General features: G+C 51.1%; 1 protein-coding gene across 1 annotated transcript in view; it reads left to right on the top strand.

The window, feature by feature from the left end:
- The first annotated feature begins 347 nt into the window (after positions 1 to 347).
- Positions 348 to 21,830, top strand: part of LOC144943123 (uncharacterized) — a 34,127-nt gene continuing 12,644 nt past the window's right edge. Inside the window, exons 1-4 of the mRNA XM_078870322.1 lie at positions 348 to 1,093; positions 8,850 to 9,102; positions 19,504 to 19,719; positions 19,871 to 21,395. Of these exons, the coding sequence (XP_078726448.1) occupies positions 767 to 1,093; positions 8,850 to 9,102; positions 19,504 to 19,719; positions 19,871 to 21,395 (2,321 nt within the window). The 5' untranslated portion in view covers positions 348 to 766. The remainder of the gene's footprint in view (positions 1,094 to 8,849; positions 9,103 to 19,503; positions 19,720 to 19,870; positions 21,396 to 21,830) is intronic.

The raw sequence follows: 21,830 nt of genomic DNA on the forward strand, positions 1-21,830 counted from the left end.
GATGGAGCGGGTGGAGGTGGTGGTGTAGCGGCGCTACGCCATGAACCCAGCGATCCGGGTTCGATTCCCGCTCACGGTCAACGCCAGTGACGATTATCTGAACCGGTCCTGAACCGGTCCTGGACCTCTCCTAGGTCGACTCAGCCTCAAATGAGTACCTGGTGCTGTACGTAAGTATCGTCACTGGGGAGACAAAGGCGGACGGGTGAGGCGCTGCCTATCCCACCCACTCGTCTGCCGTGCCGGCCTTCATAGGTGCTCGCAAACAGCGCTTGCCCCAACAGTCTGTTAAGGCTATACGGGGAATCTTTGTCTTTGATGGATTGTGGAGGGAGAAGGGAGGTGGAGGAGGCGGGGGATGAATGGTCAGCGCCGGCTGCTCGCCTCTTGCGCTCCACAAGCGGCGCAGTCGCGCTCAGACCAGCACGGAGGAGAGGCATTCCGTGAGCGCGTCTCGCGTTCTTCAGCACCATCACCATCAGCAAGCATCAGCCAGCCAGCCGGCGCTGTGTACAGACATCGGCTGTTGCACACAATGTAGCCCGGACGAATACAACGGTGTCTTCTCAACACAATAATAACTCTACGTTGTGTTGAATTCTCTCCGGCTACCTCCTCCGTATTACAGCGGCAGCGAGAGAGAGGGGGGGGGGGCAATACGTTGGATGGGGCAAACCGAATGCAGATAGGCTCGGCAATCGAGACGTACGCCTGCAACGAATAAGACACAGCGTGGGTCACGACACAATCACGCATCTCGCCAGCCATGTCGGTGGGCGTGGAGGTGTCGCGCGAGAGGGTCGACGGGCCACCCCAAGACGCGGCCGCGCCTCTGTCGCTGCCGCTGTCCGCTGCCGGAGCTGCCCCGCGACTCACCGCCATCCGACTGGAGTCTGCGCTCGCCGGAATCCGTCACCTCGAGAGTCTCAAGCGGCGCCAGGGGGCGCTGGTTCGTGCTGCCCTGCACGGCCCCTTCGCTGGGCAAGGGCACGGCCAGGGGCAAGTCCAGGGGGGGCAGGGTCGTCCAGACTCGCCCCCGTGCCCCCTGGGAGGGCGCGACTGGCTGTACGCGCTGCTCGTGGGACCGCACTTGGTGAGTTATCACCGAGCACTGAGTTGTGATTTTAGTGACGGTGACGGTGATGATGATGATGTCGCGCGGGAGCGGTGGCGCAGCGGTTAGCATCGCGCTGCGAACCTGTGCGACCCGAGTTGAGATTCGCGAACACGGCCAACTCACGCCGGTGGCGAGCGATGTCCGAAACGGTGCTGGGCTTCGGCTCCAACAGCCCGCGATGACCGGCGTGGTGATGTACGGCCAAAGCAACGCTCGTCACTGGCGGCGACGTGGAGAGGCATTCATTCAGCAGTGGAGTGACAATGTGCACCCTACGTAACTAAACGCTACTGCTCCTTATTTAAAGCCGCACTGCGTCTCGAGGCTGCTCCTTAGGAGGGTCCTGCGCTTTCACGTTTGGCCAATTTCCTCCGATGAGAGAGTTGGCAATGTGGGAGGAAACCGGAGTTCCCGGAGAAAGCCCATCGCGCACCGTGAGGATGCCACTCACAGCTCCGCACGGATGGATTGCGACCAAATTTGCTGTGCTGTCATTTTCCTGGCCACCTGGCCGAGCACTGCTGGGTTTGGAAGTTTCGCAGATCTCTCTGTCGATCCACCAACCCTTGCCTCAAAAGTGCCGGATTGCGAACTCACACGATGGGTGTTATCATAGATGTGTGTGTGTGTGCTGTGTGTTCGTGACTTTACCTTCCTACATGGTCAGCCATCTCTCAATGCACTGCTGGACAAGGTCCTCCCCGCGCCGTTCGGGTCGTGCGGGTAGTTTGACCATACTTCACCGCGCTGGTTCCGCGTGCCTTGGTGAAGGCGGGGAGGGTAGAAGGGGGGACACGGGCTACGTTGTGGGCAGTAGAGGGCATGGCGGTAAGATCCATTGTTGTACGGTAATGTGCATTGTTGTACTGCACTTCTATGCGACGGACACATCCCGTGCGATATGAACAAACACGCTCGGTGTTCATGTTATAGCCCTGAGCCAGTCAGTGCGCTGGTGGAAATGTCACGTTCCTATGTCATGCCCAACCACAGTTTGGTACCCGATTTACCCACCACCTGTGCAGATTGGGTGAAGGCGTGGAAATGTCATTTGTTTTTTTTTATTGTTTTTGTTTCCTCCAACTAATTGACATGTGTGTGGCCACGTGGGCTCTGCGTCACTGACCTGCTCCCTCCCGACAAGCGAGGAACTGTCGACTCTAACAAGCAAAAACAATGCTCGCTTTAAAATAAAACAAAAAATGCCATCTCCCTTTTGTTTGATTTCTTACGCCAGCTCGGCTAATCCGCAACCCTGAGAATGTGCGCGCGCGGGTGCACGAGGGATGTACCCTCCAGTGCTTTGAGTTCATCCGGAACAGTCCGTGAAAGCTGTTCCCGAATTGAAGGACGCGACGTCCACCTCGCCTCGTGTTGTCCTCACGACACTGCTGCGGTGGCGTGCTCATGGGATGACAGCAACACAGGGTACAATCATGTAGGATTTATCATCGATGACCGTTGCACCGTGCACTCTAGTGGTAGTGCCTTATGCCGCTAATGTATGCACGTTGCACTTATTTTCGCACCGCACTTAGGTAACCGTGATAATCGGAGGTGCGGGATAACCAGAACCCCAAGCTTGCCTAGCAGCAGCAGCCTTCGGGAACATACCGAGTGATATTTGAATCCGTATTTAACTGTGTCGCATGCGTTACACGCGCGGAGAATTCTGTAGGTTCTGCAAGTTGCCGAGTCACGCTGGAACTAGTTCAGGGCTCCATCAGCAGAGAGACGTGGTGGAAACCTCGTGTGTTGTGCGGTGGTCGAACTTATTCCAGATGTTTAGTCGAGAAAGACACAATTCAGAGGCGCAGAGAGCTCTCGGTTAGTATTTCCCACGTCGTCTTTCAGACTAACGCGGCTTGCCTCTGCTCGTGTTGAGTAAAGGTCCCCTGTATCGATTACAGGAGTCGTGCCCGCCTAACGCCATTCCATTGCAGTCTTACGGCGCGGCTTGTGTTGTATTGATCCTCTCTTGCGCGACAATTACAGATCGCATTATTTACTCGCAGCCGCGTGTCAGTCAATCCAGTCGACGAAGACCTCTCCCATCGCCGTGTAGATGATCATGTGTTGGTTGTTCGCCCACGCTCTGGTCTGTGTGGTTGGCGAAGGGGTCGGCCAGGTGAGACTGGTTTCGATATCACTCGCTCGCCACTGACGTGCTTGCCGTGGCCGGGAGTTGAACTCATGGTGACCAGCATCATCGTGCAGTGCGCTAACCACCGTGACGCCGGCTCTACAGCCCACCGCAATAACAAATGCACGGTCACATTTGTACTGCCGAGCGGCAGTGTTACCACGGAGCGTGAATCACGCCTTGCCTTCCACAAGCAAGAGGGGAATCGTAACCCCAGACACACACAAAGAAGAGACGGACGCGTACATCAATCCGTTTAACGACGCCCTCTACTTTACGCATCACGAATTGTTTGTTTTTTTACACACGCGGGGAGCCGTTGCGGTACAATGGCTCAAATATTACATTTCCATCCCACCGCTGTCTTCCCACCACACAAGCAGCGTGGCGGACATCCTCTCTGTGCCATTAATGAGAGGAGAGAGAGAGAGAGACGCGCGCCGTTGTGTTCATTGTTTATAGAATTGCGAGCTGTGTACAAACCCCAGCGGACAGCCCTTTGATGGCTGTGGAGCGTTTGATATTTCGCATCCGCGATGCGAGAAATGCAAATGCTGCAATACCGGCTCTCAATAAACCACCAGTGTATCCGTCTGTGCTATCGTATGTCTCGTCTCGCGTATTCCTGTAAGGGTTTTTTTTTTATTGCCGCAGAAAGCATCCACGTTGAGTAATGAAGGGAGTTGAGTGGAGCAGTGGAGCAGTGGTTAGCGCTCTGCGCTATGAATCCGTCGATGTGACTTCGAATCCCATTCATGGTTTAAATCAACGGTGAGTGACATCTGAACCAGGTCCTCAGGTTGCCCTTCACCGACTCTCAATAACCAGTGTGGTGAAGTATGGTCAATCAACCCCAATGATCGACACATTCTGGGGAGGCCTTCTTACAGCGTTGTATTGACAAAGGTCTGTAAAAATTGTAACGAAAGGGATGGAACGTGCCCGTTTGGTACGTCCGCCGAGGAGATGGAGCACTCAAATCAATCAGTGTTCAGCTGAGACGTGACCTCCATCCAGCAGTGGATTGACCATGGCCGATGATGATATTGCTGATGGAGCAAGGACAGCATGCAGGCGATTTATCGTCGCATTCGTAGTAACGCGCCGTTTTCTAATTCAGGAATAAGAGGCTGCGTCCCTGGATGCTGTTCTGAGCTTGAAAAAAACCCATCTCAATGCAATGCAAGGCTTGAATTAAAGGGCTCAGCCTAACCCTTTTTGCAGACACTGTGTACGCGTACGCAGGCTCTGAATAGCACGCTGCAAGAACCACAGGAATTATTATTTTTCGATGAATCATTTTTTTCTTCCGTTTGTGCTCAGCCAAGCTTGAACACTTATCCACACACAGCCCCAGTTCAGTTACAGCGACTGTTATTTAAACGCAGCGCTTTCCATAAATGCTTTCACCAAAATACAAAAATCTGACCGCTTCATGATGAAAACAAAAAAATGCCAGCGAAACGCCGGCGATATCGCACGAGCCGTCGAAGCAAAGGCACACGGGCTCCTGATTGTGACTGCCGGATCGCATTGATCGCCCTGTGCCGAAACCTACATCGTTTGTCAAGTCGGAGGCAATATAGACCGCACCGCAACACATGGGGCCACACTGCAGCGCGCTCCGCGAGCCACGCTTTTTTGCACACAATGATGTATTCATGCAGTCGTGGGGGTGTTTTTTACATGGGGGGCGGGGTTGGAGCGGTGGCGCAGCGGTTAGCGCAGTGAACTATGATTGCCGCGAGCGACATCTGACACAGTTTCCGGGCTCCCCCTCCCCAACCCACCAACCCACCCCCTCCGTGCCCCCCACCTTCACCAACTTGCTCTGACCAGGATGATGAAGTATGGACAAACAGCCCCCCCCCCGCACTCCCCATTACCGACGCGCAGTGGAGATGCTTTAATTCAGCAGTGGATTTACAAACGGCTGGAAGGTATTGTTGATTGAAGGGCGGTGCATAAATATCCGCCAAAATATACCGCCGTGTATCCATACGGAAAAATGAAGAGCAAGTGCTGTCAGGAAGCACCTATTGTGTACACGTGGCCTTATTTTTAAGTTAATTAATACTCCCATGGACGACCAAATTGAGCAGCAAATTATTCATTATTATTCACAGTATTCGGATGAATCATAATAAGACGAGACTGGCCAAACAGAAAGTAAGATAGTGTACCCTTCCAAAAACACAGGCTGCCACAGCAAGTGCTATCAGCGGACACATATGAAGGCTGGCACATATAAATACAAAGATCCCCCGTATAGCCCAAACAGACTGTTGGGGCAGGTGCTGTTAGCGAGCAGCACCAATGAAGGCCGACACGGCACACGAGGGGGTGGGTGTGGCCAGCACCACGCCCACATACACACACCAAACCAGTACACATATCATTTTTCATTGTTGACACCGAGACAATGGGTGGAAGCAATCCAGGGAGATGAGAACAAAGCCCCAGGTGAGATGTTGGGTGGCGCGTGAAGGCAATTGTCACTGGGTCCTGCATGAAGGTGTCTTCCTGCTGCAGGCGCTGGTTAAGAGCCGTGGGCTTTCATCTCCGTCCTCCTGGGAAGAGCTATATTTACTCCGCTGTGCCCTTCCCCGCGGAAGCGGCGGCACAGATAAACCATAATCTCCCAAAGCAAGGCATTCTCAAGCCCTGTAGGGGGGTAGGGAGAGGTGTCTCTTGGTGCGTCTCTTCCCCCGCTCAATGCTCACAACAGTAGGGGCGCTGACGATGTGCAGAGACGCACACCCACCCACACACCCACCCACACACCCACCCACACATCCACCAACACACCCACCCACACACCCACCCACCTACACACCCACCCACCCACACATACACATCCACACACACACCACCCACCCACACACCCACCCACACACCCACCCACACACTCACCCAAATATTTCAGAGCTGCCAAATCGTTGCCACTTCAATGCAAAGTCGAGCAGCAGTGCAGCGGTTAGCACGCTGCGCCGTGAACCAGACGAGCCGAGTTCGATTGTCAGATGCGGTTTCGATTCCCAGATGTGGTAAGAGCATTGGCAAATTACCTGCATATCACAATTTGGTGCCACAGCCCACCCCTCTACCCTTTTTCACGAACTCAGTGTGGTGAAGTATTGCTAAAAAACAACAACAACCCATGATCAACGCGGCACGGGGATGCTTTCACCCATCGGTAGATATAGATTGGGTGGAAATAATTAATTTAATTTCACAAAGTCACACATTTTGTAAACCAAAATTCATCGCACGTAAAATAGAATTAAAAAAATCATTGTATCATCTTTAATGGATATAAAATAAAATTGACATCCATTGTTCGTTGCGATTAATTTTTAATTTTACGCTCTTGACATACATACATCATCATCTGTCACTTCCGTCAGCTCATTAGCGAGGAAAGAGCCAAATTATTTTTTTGTATTTTCATAAGGGTCCTCCTGTATTTCCCTCGACATTTAGAAACACGCGTTTAGACTATTGGGCTGCTCTCCATTTTCCACATGATAAGCCAACTGCGTTGAGCCGTCATTTATGGCCAGGTCGCTTCTGAAAAAGAGCTACATAGCTCAGTTGTTACTACCGGGTGAAATTGTTGTTTTAGGTAACTTCTTTCGCAGTTCTCTATCTTCATGCAATGCCAGCGCTTCTCTCAATCTCAATGTCCGTTTCTTCTCTACAACTTTTTCCACTGCACATGCCCAGCTGGTTTTGTTTTTAATCTTTTCCCCGACTATGATATATACACAACCATCCAAAAATATCTGGGAGGGGAAGGGGAGGGGCAGCACTGGTCTTGAGTGAGAGACTGACCAAGGGAGGGCTCTTTGTGAGTGGGATGAGTAATCGGCACAACTCTAATAGGAATTGGATTGATTGAGCATCTACATGTGAGCGCATCCCAAGTCGCACGTGAGTGAGGGATTACCAAAATATAGTTGGCCCTCTGTATATATTCTAGACAATGTTAGGAAGCCACTGGAGCGATGCACTTTTAAATCTAGATTGAAAACTCATTTCTTTAGAACAGCTTTCGGTTTTAAGTTTGCTGTCCTTCCCACCCGCACGTCTGACTAGCACGGTTGGCTACGTACGGTGTGAAGTACGTTCAACATACACACATTCAAGGGTAGTTTGAGAAACATTGTTACTCTAATTTAAGCAAATGCTACAGAGATGCATTGTATGGCAATGCTACATTTCAAATCAAGACCGCACCAAGCCAAGCCACCGTCATTCTTCAGTCTTGCGAATCAATAATCTATTTATCTCCGACGTAAAAACGATTTATCTCTATCATCTGTTTATCTCCTACATGATTGAATTGCTTCATCTCCACGGTGGTCGCCCTCTTGTGTGGACATCACATCATAACTAGTTATGATGCCGCGGTGGCGAGATGGTAACTACCTCGCCTGGTATGCTAGAAGTACGTGGGTTCAATCCCGACCCTGATTCCTGCTGCATATTTGTAGTTTGCCTGTCTCTCTCTCCCCGTGGTTGCGTGGATTTTTCTCAGGAACCTCCGGTTTTTTCCTCCACATTTCGAATCAACATCACGCGTTTACAGTATTTGGCCGCAATACATTTACACGTGAATAACCACTTCGTTGAGCTATCATTTGTGGCCAGATCGATTCTAAAAAAAGATCTGTATAGCTCAATGGGCCGACCTGGTAAAAATAAAAAATAAACTGTTTTCGTTGATTAGTTTTGACAACCGGCCGCTGTGTCTTCTCGTGACTCACCTCTTTGCGTTCCGCAGGCCTTCGTCAATCCGCTGCTGGATGAAGGCCTCCCAAAGTCGCGTCGATCATCGGGAATGTTTGATCATGCTTCACCGTGCTGTGTTTACGTGTCAGGGTTCTCCTCTAAATCGTCAATCATTTAGTTCCCCGTGCCAATCCTCGTTCACAATTTACGCGCTGATCGTGAGGTTAATGGGACTGTAATTATCCAATCTGGGTTTGTTTCCTTTTTTGAATAGAAGAAGGAAGCGAGGCGTCATTCCGACATTGAGATATTTCCATTCCGTGGAAAGATCCAACAGCTGGCCCCACTTCTTTGATGGTGTTCCCGGTTATTTCCTTTGATCTGGGAGCGTTCTCCATTTTTCATGCTGTGAAAGGCAGTGGCTTCGAGTGTGACACCCATAACCTCCTAATGGTCGTTCTGAAATATCATTCATTTACTGGTATATGTGCATTGTTTGTTTTCATGGCTTGCGATCCGTGTTACCTTCCTCCACTACTTTAATCTCCATCACGCCGGCTTCAATTGACACTTGCCACACCGATCTTAGCCACGGTCAGGACTCAAACCCAGGTTCGGCACGTGTTTCAAGTTGAGAATTGCACGTGTGCGTGCATGAGTGGATGGCTGGGCGTGTGGCGCTGTATGCGTGTGACGCGTGCCGTGCCACCCCTTCCCAGATGCTCGGTGGCAGCACTTTGCCACCCCTGACGGCCTGCGTGGGCTACACGGGGGGGGGGGGAGTGGAGACTTTTGCCCGTGTGTTATTATCTTCGTATCTTTGTATCTTCGTATCTGTGTGACGCGCGGCTGCAGGCGAGGCAGCACGACCCCGCGTGCAGCACGGCGGGCTCCGTGCAGCTGCTGGAGCAGCGCTTCTGCGAGCTCGGCCTTCGGGGGGAGGGCGGCCCCCCCGCCGCCGCCGGCTCGGCGACCCCCCCAGCTCATCCGGGCGGCGGCGGCGGCGGCGACACGGACGGCGGGGAAAGCCCCACGGCGAGCGGAGGGCCGGCCAAGATCTCGAGCCCCGATGGGGTCTCGGCGGAAAGTGACAGCAGAGCGAGCTCCGGTACGCGGGGGGGGGGGGGGGGGGGGAGGAGGCGGTACGGGGGAGGGGTACGCGGAGGGGGGGGGGGGGGTACGTGGGGTGGGGGGTACGTGGGGGGGGGGGGGGGTCCCTGTCGCGCAAAGAGCGCGCGCGCTGTGAGGACGCGTGGACGTCTCGCGAGCGAGCGCGCACCTAATGCGGGTTGACGTGCGCGAATGTCTCTGTGACTTCGGGTTGGTTATCCCGCGTGTACGTCCCGCGTGTGTGTTCCACGTGTACGTCCCGCGTGTACGTCCCGCGTGTACGTCCCGCGTGTACGTCCCGCGCGATGTCCCGCGCGATGTCCCGGCGTGTTTCTGCACGGCCTGGGCGACTCGCTTCTTCGCTTCCTCGAATCGATTTCAAAAGCGATTGGAGAATAACGCGCGGTGACAACCCGAAAGGGCATCGGAGAGAACGTCAACAACCGAGCCAGTAAGAACATTGAGATATATTAATTTAAACCGATGTGGATATTGTTATGACACTGTTGGTGAGAATGATACAGCGCCATAAGGCACCAGCTTGGAGATGTCTTCATGCAACAGTGGATTGTTCATGGCTGATGATCATGATAATGATGAAAGTGTCGAATTTAGTTTGTTTCAATTTTGTAAAGTGTCCTGAAATGCGATTGCATGCTGTATGAATTTCAGCTGCTGCTGTAATGTTGTCTATGGTGGCGAGATGTTAACCACCTCGCCTGGTATACATGAAGTCACGGGTTCCATCCAGACCTTGACGCCCGTATATTTGGAGTTTGCATGTCTCTCTCGCTGTGGTCGTGTGGATTTTTCTCTGGGTCCTTCGGTTTTTCCCCCTCACATTTAGAAACCACGTGTGTTTAGAGCATTTGACTGCGAGACATTTCCACGTGATAAACCACTTCGTTTAGCTATCATGTGTGGCCAGGTCGCTTCTGAAAAAGAGCTGTATAGGTCAGTGTGCCTTACCTGGTAAAAATAAAAGGTAGTTTATTATATTTTGTGTTTAGCTTATTCAAATGTGGCTGCATTTCAAGGCGCTGGACAAATCGGGATAATCATGTTCATCCGGAGAGTTTTGCCGAACGGAGATGTATATTTTAGTTCCTTGTCGGAAATGATGGCCATAATTCTGTCGGCCCGAGGGGAAATGGAAGCGACCTTCGGGGAGATGTGCGCATGCTTCGTAGAGACGGGGCAGTCGGTGGCAAAAAAAACAATACAAGAGCAAAATCCTTGAACCTGAATTTGTACAGAGAGAGGAGAGAGGGGGTTTCAGTGGCGTGGACAGCCAGCAGAAGTTAATTCCAGACCGGTGAAGCATCAGCAGCTGCAGCAGAAAAAGATCAACCTCCCACACAGCAATGGCTCTAGCCTTGGCGGGTGCTGTGACAGAAAGCCACGGTTGCTAGAGCAGAGAGTGCGCGGAGGGGAGTTGAGTGAGAGGAGATGAGAGAGGGAGGCAACGGGCAGGTCCGTGGAGGATTTCTGAAACCGCTGTGGGTGACATCGCAGCTGCAGGGAGCTTTGGATCGGGAGCGTGGTCCCTTGTTTCACGTTTGCGAGCACGAAGTCTGAAAATCGGCAAAAAAAAAAGAAATCTAATTTGCGGCATTGACAGAGAGTCGCGTAATTGAGGTCGTCTGTGTAATTCGTTGGTTCTTTAAGCTGCGTACGAGCGGGATTGTCCTTGTTAACTCGTGAGCGAGCAGCTGCTAAACCCGTCATCCAATTTGCATGCAGATGAACACAAACAGCGAGAATAGTCGTTGTTGTTGTTGCGAAGAGGTGCGCTGATGGGCGTTTCCCCTCGAATCTGAAATACGTCAAGATATTGCAGAAAGTCTACGTGGACCTCACACTCGATGGTTAATATATCCATACGGTGTATATATGGGCAAGCGACGGGGAGTTTACTGCTTGTTGCAAAGAAAATATAGATTGTTTTTTTTTAAACCGTGCTTACAAGCGTGTTACATACACACATTAGTCGTATCGGATTAGCAAGCTGGAAAGTTCAGGGCTAATAACAATCTCCAATACACGGAGAATAGTCATCACAGCCTCACGTATGTTCCACGCTATCGTTCTGAGAAAATAAGAGGAGAAAAGGAGGATAAATCACCTGGGATTAACTAATATACATGCAAGGCAGGTCAGTATAAGATCTAAACGAAAGTGAGTTAACGCCCAATGTAAAATTAATTGTAGAATAGATCACACTCTACGTTATTGAGGTGTTTTGATTTGCCACGATATCAGAGTTGCGATTTGATTTAAGAATCAGTTATTTTGATCACGTTGTTGTGAGTGTAGTGAATATTGGTGGCTGCAGGGACGATGTGAACCTATTACATACAACCGATATGGTAATAAAACGAATACCACATTGGTTCCTAAGCACGCTATTCGATGCGTTACCCTGGACTTTCACGAATGAATATATTAATTTTTAAACCCGCAATTTTGATAATTCATTATGTATGAACGCTTTAGCATGTCTAATCAAGGTAAAAAATATATATTTGTCTATAATTCAAACCAATATAAATTACAGCGTCCAGGGTTTCATATTTCGCCCATCATCAAATCTTCCTGAATGTGATTGACATCGTCAGATCTCAAAAGCCTCGCGGGGTTGAGCCTGGTTAGCAATTGGATGGGAATTTGTCCACCTATTGCTGCATATTGGCATATGTTATGAGATAACAGCACTAGCTTCACGAATCCATCTGTGCGGAGATATGAGTGTTATCCCATGGGTATCATCAGGGTCATTCGGTATCCTCCCTCACGCCGCACAATTAACATCGTTAAATGGAAAAAAGGTCCCAATGCAGTATACTCCCCACAAAAAAAAGTCCTTGGGACACAATTAAGCTTTCGAGTGGAAAGAATGAACGTATTACTGCAAGCATCATCTTATTACGTGTGCTGGAGTAGTGATGTTGTCCTTCTGACGCTGAACCCAACCCACAGTGGCCAGCGTGCTGAAGCATGACCAAGCAGACCTTCACGACCGACACGGCATGCGGGAGGCCTCCTCATCCACCAATGGATTTGCGCAGGGCCGCAGACTATTATTTAATTGCTATTATTAACTCCTGCGCTCCCGGCGTACCGCGTTCCTCCAAATTCCACGTAACCGCAGGAGGCAGCTGCCAGCCTTATTGGGCAAGCATTCGTGATGAAGGACACGGCTGTTTGTGGGTCACGGCGTGACCCCGCACCCTTCACGATGAGCGACGAGGAGGACTCGAATCTGCGCCGGGTTGAATCTCCCGAGACCTGATTTCCCAACGTCTCCATGTACCTGACGTACATGGGTGATCCGTGCCTGATTGGACCAGATGTTTCGCCCCCTCCAGCTAAAGTGACCTTGAGAGGTGCAGTGAGAAGGGAGAGGTCTGTGTGCCGTGATGAACACTTGAAAGCGGGTGTCTGGAGTGGAAGGGTGTGACGTGCATTTGGCATTGTTATCCCGTGCGCAAACCACGGCTTCTGGACCGCTGCTCTCTATGTGCTGAATTTAAAATTGTTGGCGTTCTGTTGTGGTTGCCGCGGGCACACGTGTATATATATGTGTGTGTGTTTGTGTATTTATTAATTGTGAATGCGGCTGCTTGCGTGTTCGTTATATATTGTGCCTGTTACAGAGGCGTGACTAATACAAATCAGAATGGCTTCAGTACATTTTCTGACGTGAACAATAAATCAAATTCCAACTCATTTAGGACCAGGCGAGACGTTGGGGGTTGGAGCACCTCACAGCCCTGCGAAACTGGGTTCTCAGCTACAGCCTACATCGGTGGTTGACATCCAAACTGGAGCGAGGCCGCCTTTCCCACGGCGTTCACGAACCCGCCATTGACCAGGGCGGTGAAGTATGGTCAATCAACCTCCATGACTGGCAGAGGGTGGAGTGGCCTTCATCCAGCAGTGGATTGAGAGACACCTGTAAATTAATATTGTATTATTCTGAGATGAAACCTCATACAATGTAGTCTGCTCGCCCGTGACGTGGTAACTGCGTCCATGAAGAACACCGCGTTATGGAAAAATTGCCTTATAATAAGCATTGGTTCATTAATTAAATAAAAACGTGAAAATTAGTGAAAAAGGCATGTTAACGTGTTATTCGCTAAGCCACTTATTTAAATCAACAAAGCAGCTCCCCGCCTTCTGTGAGGCTGCCGTACAACCGCCTATTCCGACTCGAGCGATGTACTTCTGTTCACTCAGTCGCGTTATATCTAATTCGCATTCGCGATAAAAAAAAAAGACGCGTTCCCTTCTACATTCATCGCGTGATACCCAATTCGCGTGATGAAAACACGCGCTATAGCAGAAGTGACTGTATCTGTGGCAAGTGGACATTTATTAACCACATTGTTTTTGTTTAAAGCTTCGTGTCCTTTAGCTGCACGTGTTCGAGTGAGAGTGCCGGCCTTCGTAGGTGCTGCAAGTAAAAAAAAAATGTGTTTTAATATTTCTGTATTTTTTTATATTTAGTGTCCCTTTATAAAATATGCTACAGGCCCCGCACTAGCTTAATTCAGGCACTGATTCCGTCTCGATGGGAAAAGCAATGCGTGCGTGCCATGGGCAAATGTACGCGTGAGCAAGTGTGTGTGTGTTTCAGCATTTAATTCCAGCTGTGCCAACTCAACACCCCGCGACACGCGCGTCAATTGGTCACGTAACCCAAACAAACACAGACCGCCACGGACTTTGCATGTTGACCCCTGACCCATATCCACAGTCAACACTTTATTTCGCGCGAGGGATTTGGTCCCCGGCGCCGTAAACTTTTGAGTGAAAACCCCGGCCGGGTCTGGAGCAGGCGCCGATCGGCTCTTGTACCTTGCGTGAAGACACGGATTTGGGTGTTTGCGATCAAGGCATTTGTAATCATTCAAAGTGAGGTTGTTTTTTTCCATCTTTCCATGGCTAGTCAAGGAATGAGACCCTTACGGTTTGTGAGAAAGTTCCATGAAAAGTGACCCGCGAGCACACAGACGCACGCACACACACAAAAGCAAAGATCCCCCGTATAGCATAAACAGACTGTCGGGGCAAGTGCTGTTAGCGAATACCTATAACGGCTGACACGGCACACGAGGGGGTGGGTGGCCAACACAACGCGCGGCCGCCTTTGTCTTCCCAGTGGCAAAGTTTACACACCGCACCAGGTTATAATTTGAGGCTGCGTCGACCTAGGGGACGCCCAAGACCGGTTCAAGTAATCGTAACTGGTGTTGGCCGTTAGCTGGAGTCGAACTCAGTGTCGCCAGATTTGTTGCGCAGCGCACTAACCACGACACTACCGCTCCCCACACACACGCGATCACCACCTACTTTTGGGAGTGACTTGTGGCCTTTCAGGGAATGGAGTCTAAACCCCAACGCCTTACCTTGTAGTCATGTACGAGGGAGGCTTCTAAAGTAACACCACGGGAATTACCACAAAGGTGAGGTAGAGGGAGCATAGGAATTGGGAGTAGTCGGGAGAGGGGCAAGGCAAAGGCTGACTCTGCATTCACCTGATCTTGTCTTCACGTGGAATCAGGCGTCTGCAAAGCATAGCAATGAACAACGTCTAAAGAACTGGCTTAGAGGACTCATGATCAAAACAGTAGCTGGTATTGAGGTGGTTGGGTAATTTATGATTCAGATCACTAAGCTGACACCGCTGTGGGCCTGGATTCAAATCCAGGTTCCTGCGTTCGAATCCAGGTTCTATTTGCCCGTGTGAACACTGCCTTGTGTGTTTAGTTTGTTGTCCTTCACCCGCACCTCCGATGAGCACGGTTTGGCTACGTACGGTGCGAACGAAGTTCAAAATAATACATAAATCAAGTTTTCACTGAGTAGCCAGTTGAACACCAAAACAAACCCATCAAATACAATTCGGTCAGCACCTTAATGTGGTGTACTGCAGCTCTGTGAATTCGACGTCTTGGTTTGATTGCGATACGACGAACAGTCTTTGCAGCGCATTTCAAACACGTGTCCTTCGTTGTGAGTGTATGTCAATGAAGCGACATCAGAAGAAGGCCTGTGACATGACCTTCCATGACCTTCCATGGAGTTTTCACTGACCCAGGGTGGCGCACTTAGATCTGCTAAAGACTCCGGTTGAAGTTTCTTCATCTCACGATGAAGCCTCCCGAGATGCCCTCTCTCGGGGCACTCCGGTGGGCATGAAGGAGGCCTTCTCCTCCACGCTGGTCAGATGTACAGGTCCTTCCGCCAGCACTGGTTACGGCGCCATGGTGGTGGGATGTTAACTACCTCGCCCGGAATGCAGGAGGTCGTGGGTTCGATCCCGATCCTGACGCCTGTGTAGTATACGTGTATTTTTGGAGTTTGCACGTTCTCTCCGTGGTCGTGTGGATTTTTGTCGGGGTCCTCCGGTTTTCCCCTCCACATTTAGAATCTATAAATTTGCACACGATGAGCTATAATTTGTGCCCAAGTCGCTTCTGAAAAAAAAGCTGTGTAGTTCAGTGGGCCCTACCTGGTTAAATACAAAAAATAGTTTAAATAGTTAAATAAATTGCAGGGCTGTACCTGTACAGTTAACCTATTATTTACTTACATATCATTTACATACAAATTTCGCTGTATAAAGATAACAAAGGAGCAGGCTTAACAAGGCAAGGTGTGCACATGTGTGCCCGTATGATTGTGGTCACATTTTGCCAGGGGAATTTTCTTTTCCAATACCGGGTATTTTTAGTCACAGGTGCACTTGATTAAAATTAATTATCCCCCCTGCTGAAACCCCATATGCCCTAATCCACAGATCAGTGTAATGGCCCAGTTACCGTGACCATGCACTTGAGCAAAATCAGATTTCATGCTGTCTGCGAGAGTGGCTGACAATCAGCGGGCACTTTCGCACTTGTAGTAATCAACGTCATTGGCACTACCGGTTGTGTTGTACATGTGTACATGGGCAGCACTTTTGTCCATCCACTGCTGGATAAGGCCCCTACACGCATTGCAGGCCAGGGGGGGGGGGGTTATTTGACCATACCGTGGTTAGTGGAGATTGGTTTATGGCGGGTAACATAGACGTGATATCATAGTACAATACAACAATGGATTTTGCTGCACTGCACACAAGTCACAAAGCAAACTGTGGCTACACATGTGTGTGTGTGGGTGGTGGTCGCCCATCCAAGCACTTGCCAGGCTCCAAGCAGCTGAGCTTCCAAAATATGACAAGATCGGGCGCATTCGGGAAGATTTGGTCGTAGGTAACTTTACAAGATTAAAAATAGCAGTTTCATGAAAAAATAAAGTTTTAATAATAACAGCGGGAGGTAAATGAGGTACGCGGACCTTTATTCTCACATTACGCGTGGGATATCGAGGTTTATGTTCTAACAGTGGATTATGCAGATGTGTGTCAAACTCCCAAACTTGCTGAGCTTGAAATGGTAGTACAGCACAGCTAAGTGGATTATTGACTCCTCCCTGTATGGAACCTTGCATGTTGTCTCCTTGTGTGTGTATGTGCTTGTTTTTTTCCAGTGGCTATGACACTCCACTATGAACCCGGCCACCCAAGTTCGATTCCCGCTCACGGCCAACACCAGCGGCAATTATCTGAACCGGTCTTCATTGGTGCTCGCCAATAACACTTTCCCCAATAGTCTATGATATCTATACGGGGGATCTTTGTCTTTGTGGTGCTGGCCACCCAATCTCGTGTCCCGTGCTGGCCTTCATAGGTGCTTGCTAACAGCACTTGCTCAAAAAGCCTATTCAGGCTATAAGGCGGATCTTTGCTTTCCAAATACTCTGGTTTCCTCTACCATGCAAAACAACCTCTTGGAAAAGAGTGTTGAGACTCAGTGAGGCTCTCCTGGATATTAAAGGGCTTTTTCCCCTAACGATGCTGTTAATAGAGCACCAATAGCAGAGGGAGCGAGTGCTGCTTGCTGGTGGAGATATTGGTTTCACTGCCGGGAAATATGTCAGCAGAGGATGTTGGTAAAAATACCTAATGAGCACAGTTAGTGAAGGTCTGTTCCTGCACTAAGTTGGGGATTCTTGTTAATTCCCAATCTAAAGATGAGTTTCTCCTTTACCTATTAGTGGGAGAATTAGTCAATGGAGTTGCACCCAAGGCCCGCATATCATAATAATGAATAATGTTGGTTATTTATCCAGGATAGCCTCACTGAGTTTCAAGTCTTCTTTTCCAGAAGGGTCCTGCACTGGAATGTTTGGTCAATTTCATCGCGATAAGTTTGGTTAGTTTTGTGTGGAAGGCATCTGGGGCACCCAGAGAAATCCCGCGTACACAAGCGGGCAACACTCGAAACTTTCACGGATAACTTCGATAATCCGTGGTGGCGAAAGGGGCGGCACGATGGCGAGACGTTAACTTACATCGCCTGGTATACAAGAGGTCATGGGTTCGATCCCGATGCTGACGCCAGTATATTTGGAGTTTGCATGTTCTCCCCGTGGCCGTGTGGATTTTTCTTGGGGTCCTCCGGTGTTTCTCTCAACGTTTAGAAAGTTGCGTTTGGAGTATTTGGCTATTATAAATGTCCACGTGATAAGCCACTTCGTTGAGCTATCATTTGTGGCCAGGTCGCTTCCGAAAAAAGAGCTACGAAACTCAATGGGCCTTACCTTGTGGTAATTTTTTTTTACAAAAAATGTAATATAGTTTTAATCCGTCGCTTTGCTGCCATTTCGTCTGGCAACCTCGCTGCCCTTTCCTCAAGCACCTGCTCATTCCCAGGCAGCCTCCCGCCCTAGTAAACTATTCACCGGCCTCAACCCTGCTTAGCTTGGGATATCTGATGAGATCGGTCGAGTTCGTGGTGATATAATCATAGGCGACTGAAGTAAAATGACATGGTCATCTCAGAAAAGCTATTGAATAATAACTAGAAGAATTATATATTTTATGCAATGTATACAGGGTGCAGGTAGGGTTGTTATATTTATTTTAACAAATTGCATAGGGCGATTCTATTTATTGTAACCGATGCTCAAACTGACTTAATTAACATTGATGCACGCATGAATGCTCTTTTTAAAATAAATTTAGAACTTAAATCCGTTCATAAGTGTAATCGTTGAACATTAATCAACTATGTTTCGTTCAAATTTATCTAGGCTTTTTGGTTGAGCCTTATGAACGGATTTGAGGTGACCACACAGGAAGAAGAAAAATGCAAAATCATAATCATGACAGATAAAATATGAACATCAAGAATAAACAATTAATCTGTTTTAATGCCAGCGCTAAAATAAACGAAATAACTTTTGAGCCACCCTCTATAATTTCTTGCATTTCTGGTCCATCTGTCATTGCACAAGCCTCCTCAGCTGGACTGGCATGCTGAGATGATTAGTCAATCGGGCACAGTGGGAGCGTCAATAATTGGACGTTTTGAAATATTCAAACTTTGTGGATTCAAATGTTTTTTTAAAATCCACACAGCTTCCTTGCATTAAGCAGAATTCATTAACCTTTTCAGAAAGTGGGGCTAATTGGAGTTAACCGGGAATCAATTTTGAAGCTAGCGGGTGCTAAGATTGTGCATTATACGCGACATCTAAACTGAGACAGGGCTAATTGATTTGGATAAGTACATGCCGTGCCGCACACGTGTGCGCGCAAGGCGTATGTGTGCAGTGTATTACAATGTCTGTGCTAGGAGAGCTGTGGTTGTTAGTAATTTAGCTTAGTTGCATTGAGAGCGCAAGTGCTCTAACCACCGCGCCACCACTCACCACTTAACAACAGCACGTGACCTCAGCATTTGAAACCGCGTGGCTCCCCAGTGTACGCAAGAATTATGTAATTTCATGACCTTTAATTATTTCTCCACCCAGTCTGGCAGACCGAGGGTTCGGTCCACTACACTGACCATTTCGTTTCATCCCCACCATGTCGAAGGACCACTCTGCAGGCCACAACGCTTCTCTCTCCGCTTCGTCCACTCGCACTGCTTCACGTTAGAATCCTCCAACATCATCGTCCCTTTTCCCCAAGTTCTCATAATAACCTTGCTCCATTCAGGAACGGTTTTTTCCCGTTTGCAAGCCGGTGCAGCGTACATCTTGTGCCGCAAAGGGACAGCTGCTACTGGGGGTCCTCTAGGCTAGACTGCAGCATGACATTGGGATGGTTGTGATGAGATGTGATGTAAGGCTCTTTGAACTGCTTGGGCATTAAGTGCCCTATAAATGCAAACCCTTGCGCTTAAATATTATATCCACAACCGTGCTGTTTGTTGCCGACTGCTTGGCTGCCTCTAGGCTCGTGCTCAGCAGCCATTATTTAAAATATAAACAACGGCAGCCAGGGTCGTAATCCACAATGAGCGGCCGTTTTAATAGCGTCCGCCTCTGTCCTCGGCAGGGTTTTACGAGCTGAGCGACGCGGGAACGGGCTCGCTCTCCACCTCCTGCAACTCGGTGTTCAGCGACCTCGTGCCCAGCCCGTGCCTGGGGTCCGCCCGCGGTCTGCCAAGCCTGGGTCCGTCCCGGGGGTCGCCCGCCCAGGGGTCCCCGTGCCTGAGCCAAACGATCACGGAGCTGCAGGCGGCGGCGTCAGAACGGCGGCCGCTGTCTACAGGTAAGCGGTGCCCAGCGGCGCGTTGCAAACGGCCCGACAGAAAACGAACCGCACGACACATCTGAGCGATTGATGGCGCCCGAAATGTGAAATTCCAAGCCGTACGTGTGATTTGTACCCTCCTCCACGTGCAATGGGATTGCTCTTTTAGGTGACCTGAAGAGGCTGGCAGAAGAAGACGCGAACGGTACCTCCACTGCCCCGGACGGGAAGGTCAGGCGCTCGGCTTCGGAGCACGGCTCCGTTCCAGCGCCGCCGCCGCCGCCGCTATCGCCCCCCCGGCTCACCGTCCTGGACTCGGCCGAGCCGGGGGCGCCCTCTGCCCACCCAGCAATGACGCCCGACACCCGGAGCCGCGTCCACGGCACCTCGGAGGACACCACCGAGCGACTCGACGGATTCATCCGGGACCTGATCGAGCGCCGGGGCGACGGACGCCGCTTCAAGTCTCCCGGCAAAGCTCGTCCGATATCGACGACCGCGTCCATCAACGGCGCTGACCGCCACCTCCGGCACGGCAAAGCGCAGCAGTCCGGCGCGTCAAGCGTGCGTGGCGATGCCGCTCTGCCCATTACGAAGCAGCAGCAGCAGCCGACGGCGCAGGAGGTGACGCGCACCGCCCCGTGCGACAACGGCGCGGGCGACGATCGGCGACTGGGCGGCAGCGGCGCAGCCGAGGCAGTCGAAGGCTCGCTCAAGGAACCGAGGGCTCACGTCGCCGATACGATGAAGGTCGGCTGCCTGGCCGCTCCCTTGCCACCGCTGCCGCCGCCACCGCCGCCGCCTCCCGTGATGATGGCGATCCCCGAAGAGCAGCAGCCCCCGAAGGCGGAAAAGATTGTCAAGTTCGCCAAAACGAGCCGCTGCAGGGAGCCTAGCGGGAGGGCCGAGCCGCACGTGAACTCTGAACCCCGGACGGACGAGGGGAAGGGAGGAAGGCAGGCGCCCGCCAAGCGCTGCCGTTTCAGCGAGGACGTGGAGATCATCCGTGACGCCGGCGGGCAGAGGGCGACAGCGGCGGTGGCGGCGACGGTGGCGGGCGGCAAGGCGTGCCGCTCGCAGTCGGACAACAGCATCGTGGGGCGGCATGGACGCAGGACGCAGCCGGCGGGAGAAGCGTCCGGTAGGAGGAAGGACGTCGCGGCCGCGGCGTCCGGAGCGATGGCCGCGGCCGCTGCAGCTGCCACGACCGCCGCGCCGCCCTTGACGGGGACTCCGCAGGTCCAGCAGCGGCAGCGGAGGCTGAGCTCGCACAGGCGCTGGCGGTCGACGGTCGAAATCTGCCAGGGGGCGGCGGAGAGGGGCCTCGGTCTGCCCTCGCCCGCCACGGCCGCCCAGCCGCAGTGGTCAGGCCATGTCGCCGTGGGGCAGGTGGCGACGTCGGTGGCGGCGGCGCAGAGACCGGCGACCGTGGGAGGGCAGGCCGGTGGCTATGGCACGGCCGGTCGGGCGGGCGTCCGTCGAGCATCGCGCCGGGAAGCCGTCTGGCTGCAACAGCAGCAATCGGCAACTCGGCCATTTTCAGCCACAATGGGGGCGGCACGGAGGCCCATGCCGGTGATGGTGCCAGTAGCGGCGGCGGCGGCGGTGGGCGGAGGAGCGCGACACGGATCGCAGCGCCTCGTCGAAAGTGACTCGGAGTACTCAGCTGAGTGCGAGTCGCTCTTCCGCACCAGGTGAGTAGGCGCATTGCTTGGCCCTCTGGTGATCTCGGGCACTATGGGGGCGAGGTGTTAACTAGCTCACCTGGTATACAGGAGGTTGTGGGTTTGATCCTGACCCTGACGCCTGTTTATTTGGAATTTGCGTGTCTCTCTCTCCGTGGTGGCGTGGTATTTTCTCTGGGTCCTGCAGTTTTTCCTTCCACATTTAGAAACATACATTTGGAGTATTTGGCTGCTGTAAATGTCCATGTGATAAGCCACTTCGCTGATCTACCATTTGTGGCCAGGTCGCTTCTGAAAAGGAGCTATATAGCTCAGTGGGCCTTGTAAAAGCAAGTAGTTTTTTTGCTATGAAGCATAATTGGCCAAAAATATCCCCTTTTGCATAGGTTTACCTGTTTAGGGCAATTATTCTTATTTTATACTCTCTGGTTCTTTCGGTAAAGT

The sequence above is a fragment of the Lampetra fluviatilis genome, chromosome 30 (genome assembly GCF_964198595.1).
Source record: "Lampetra fluviatilis chromosome 30, kcLamFluv1.1, whole genome shotgun sequence".
NCBI lineage: Eukaryota > Metazoa > Chordata > Hyperoartia > Petromyzontiformes > Petromyzontidae > Lampetra > Lampetra fluviatilis.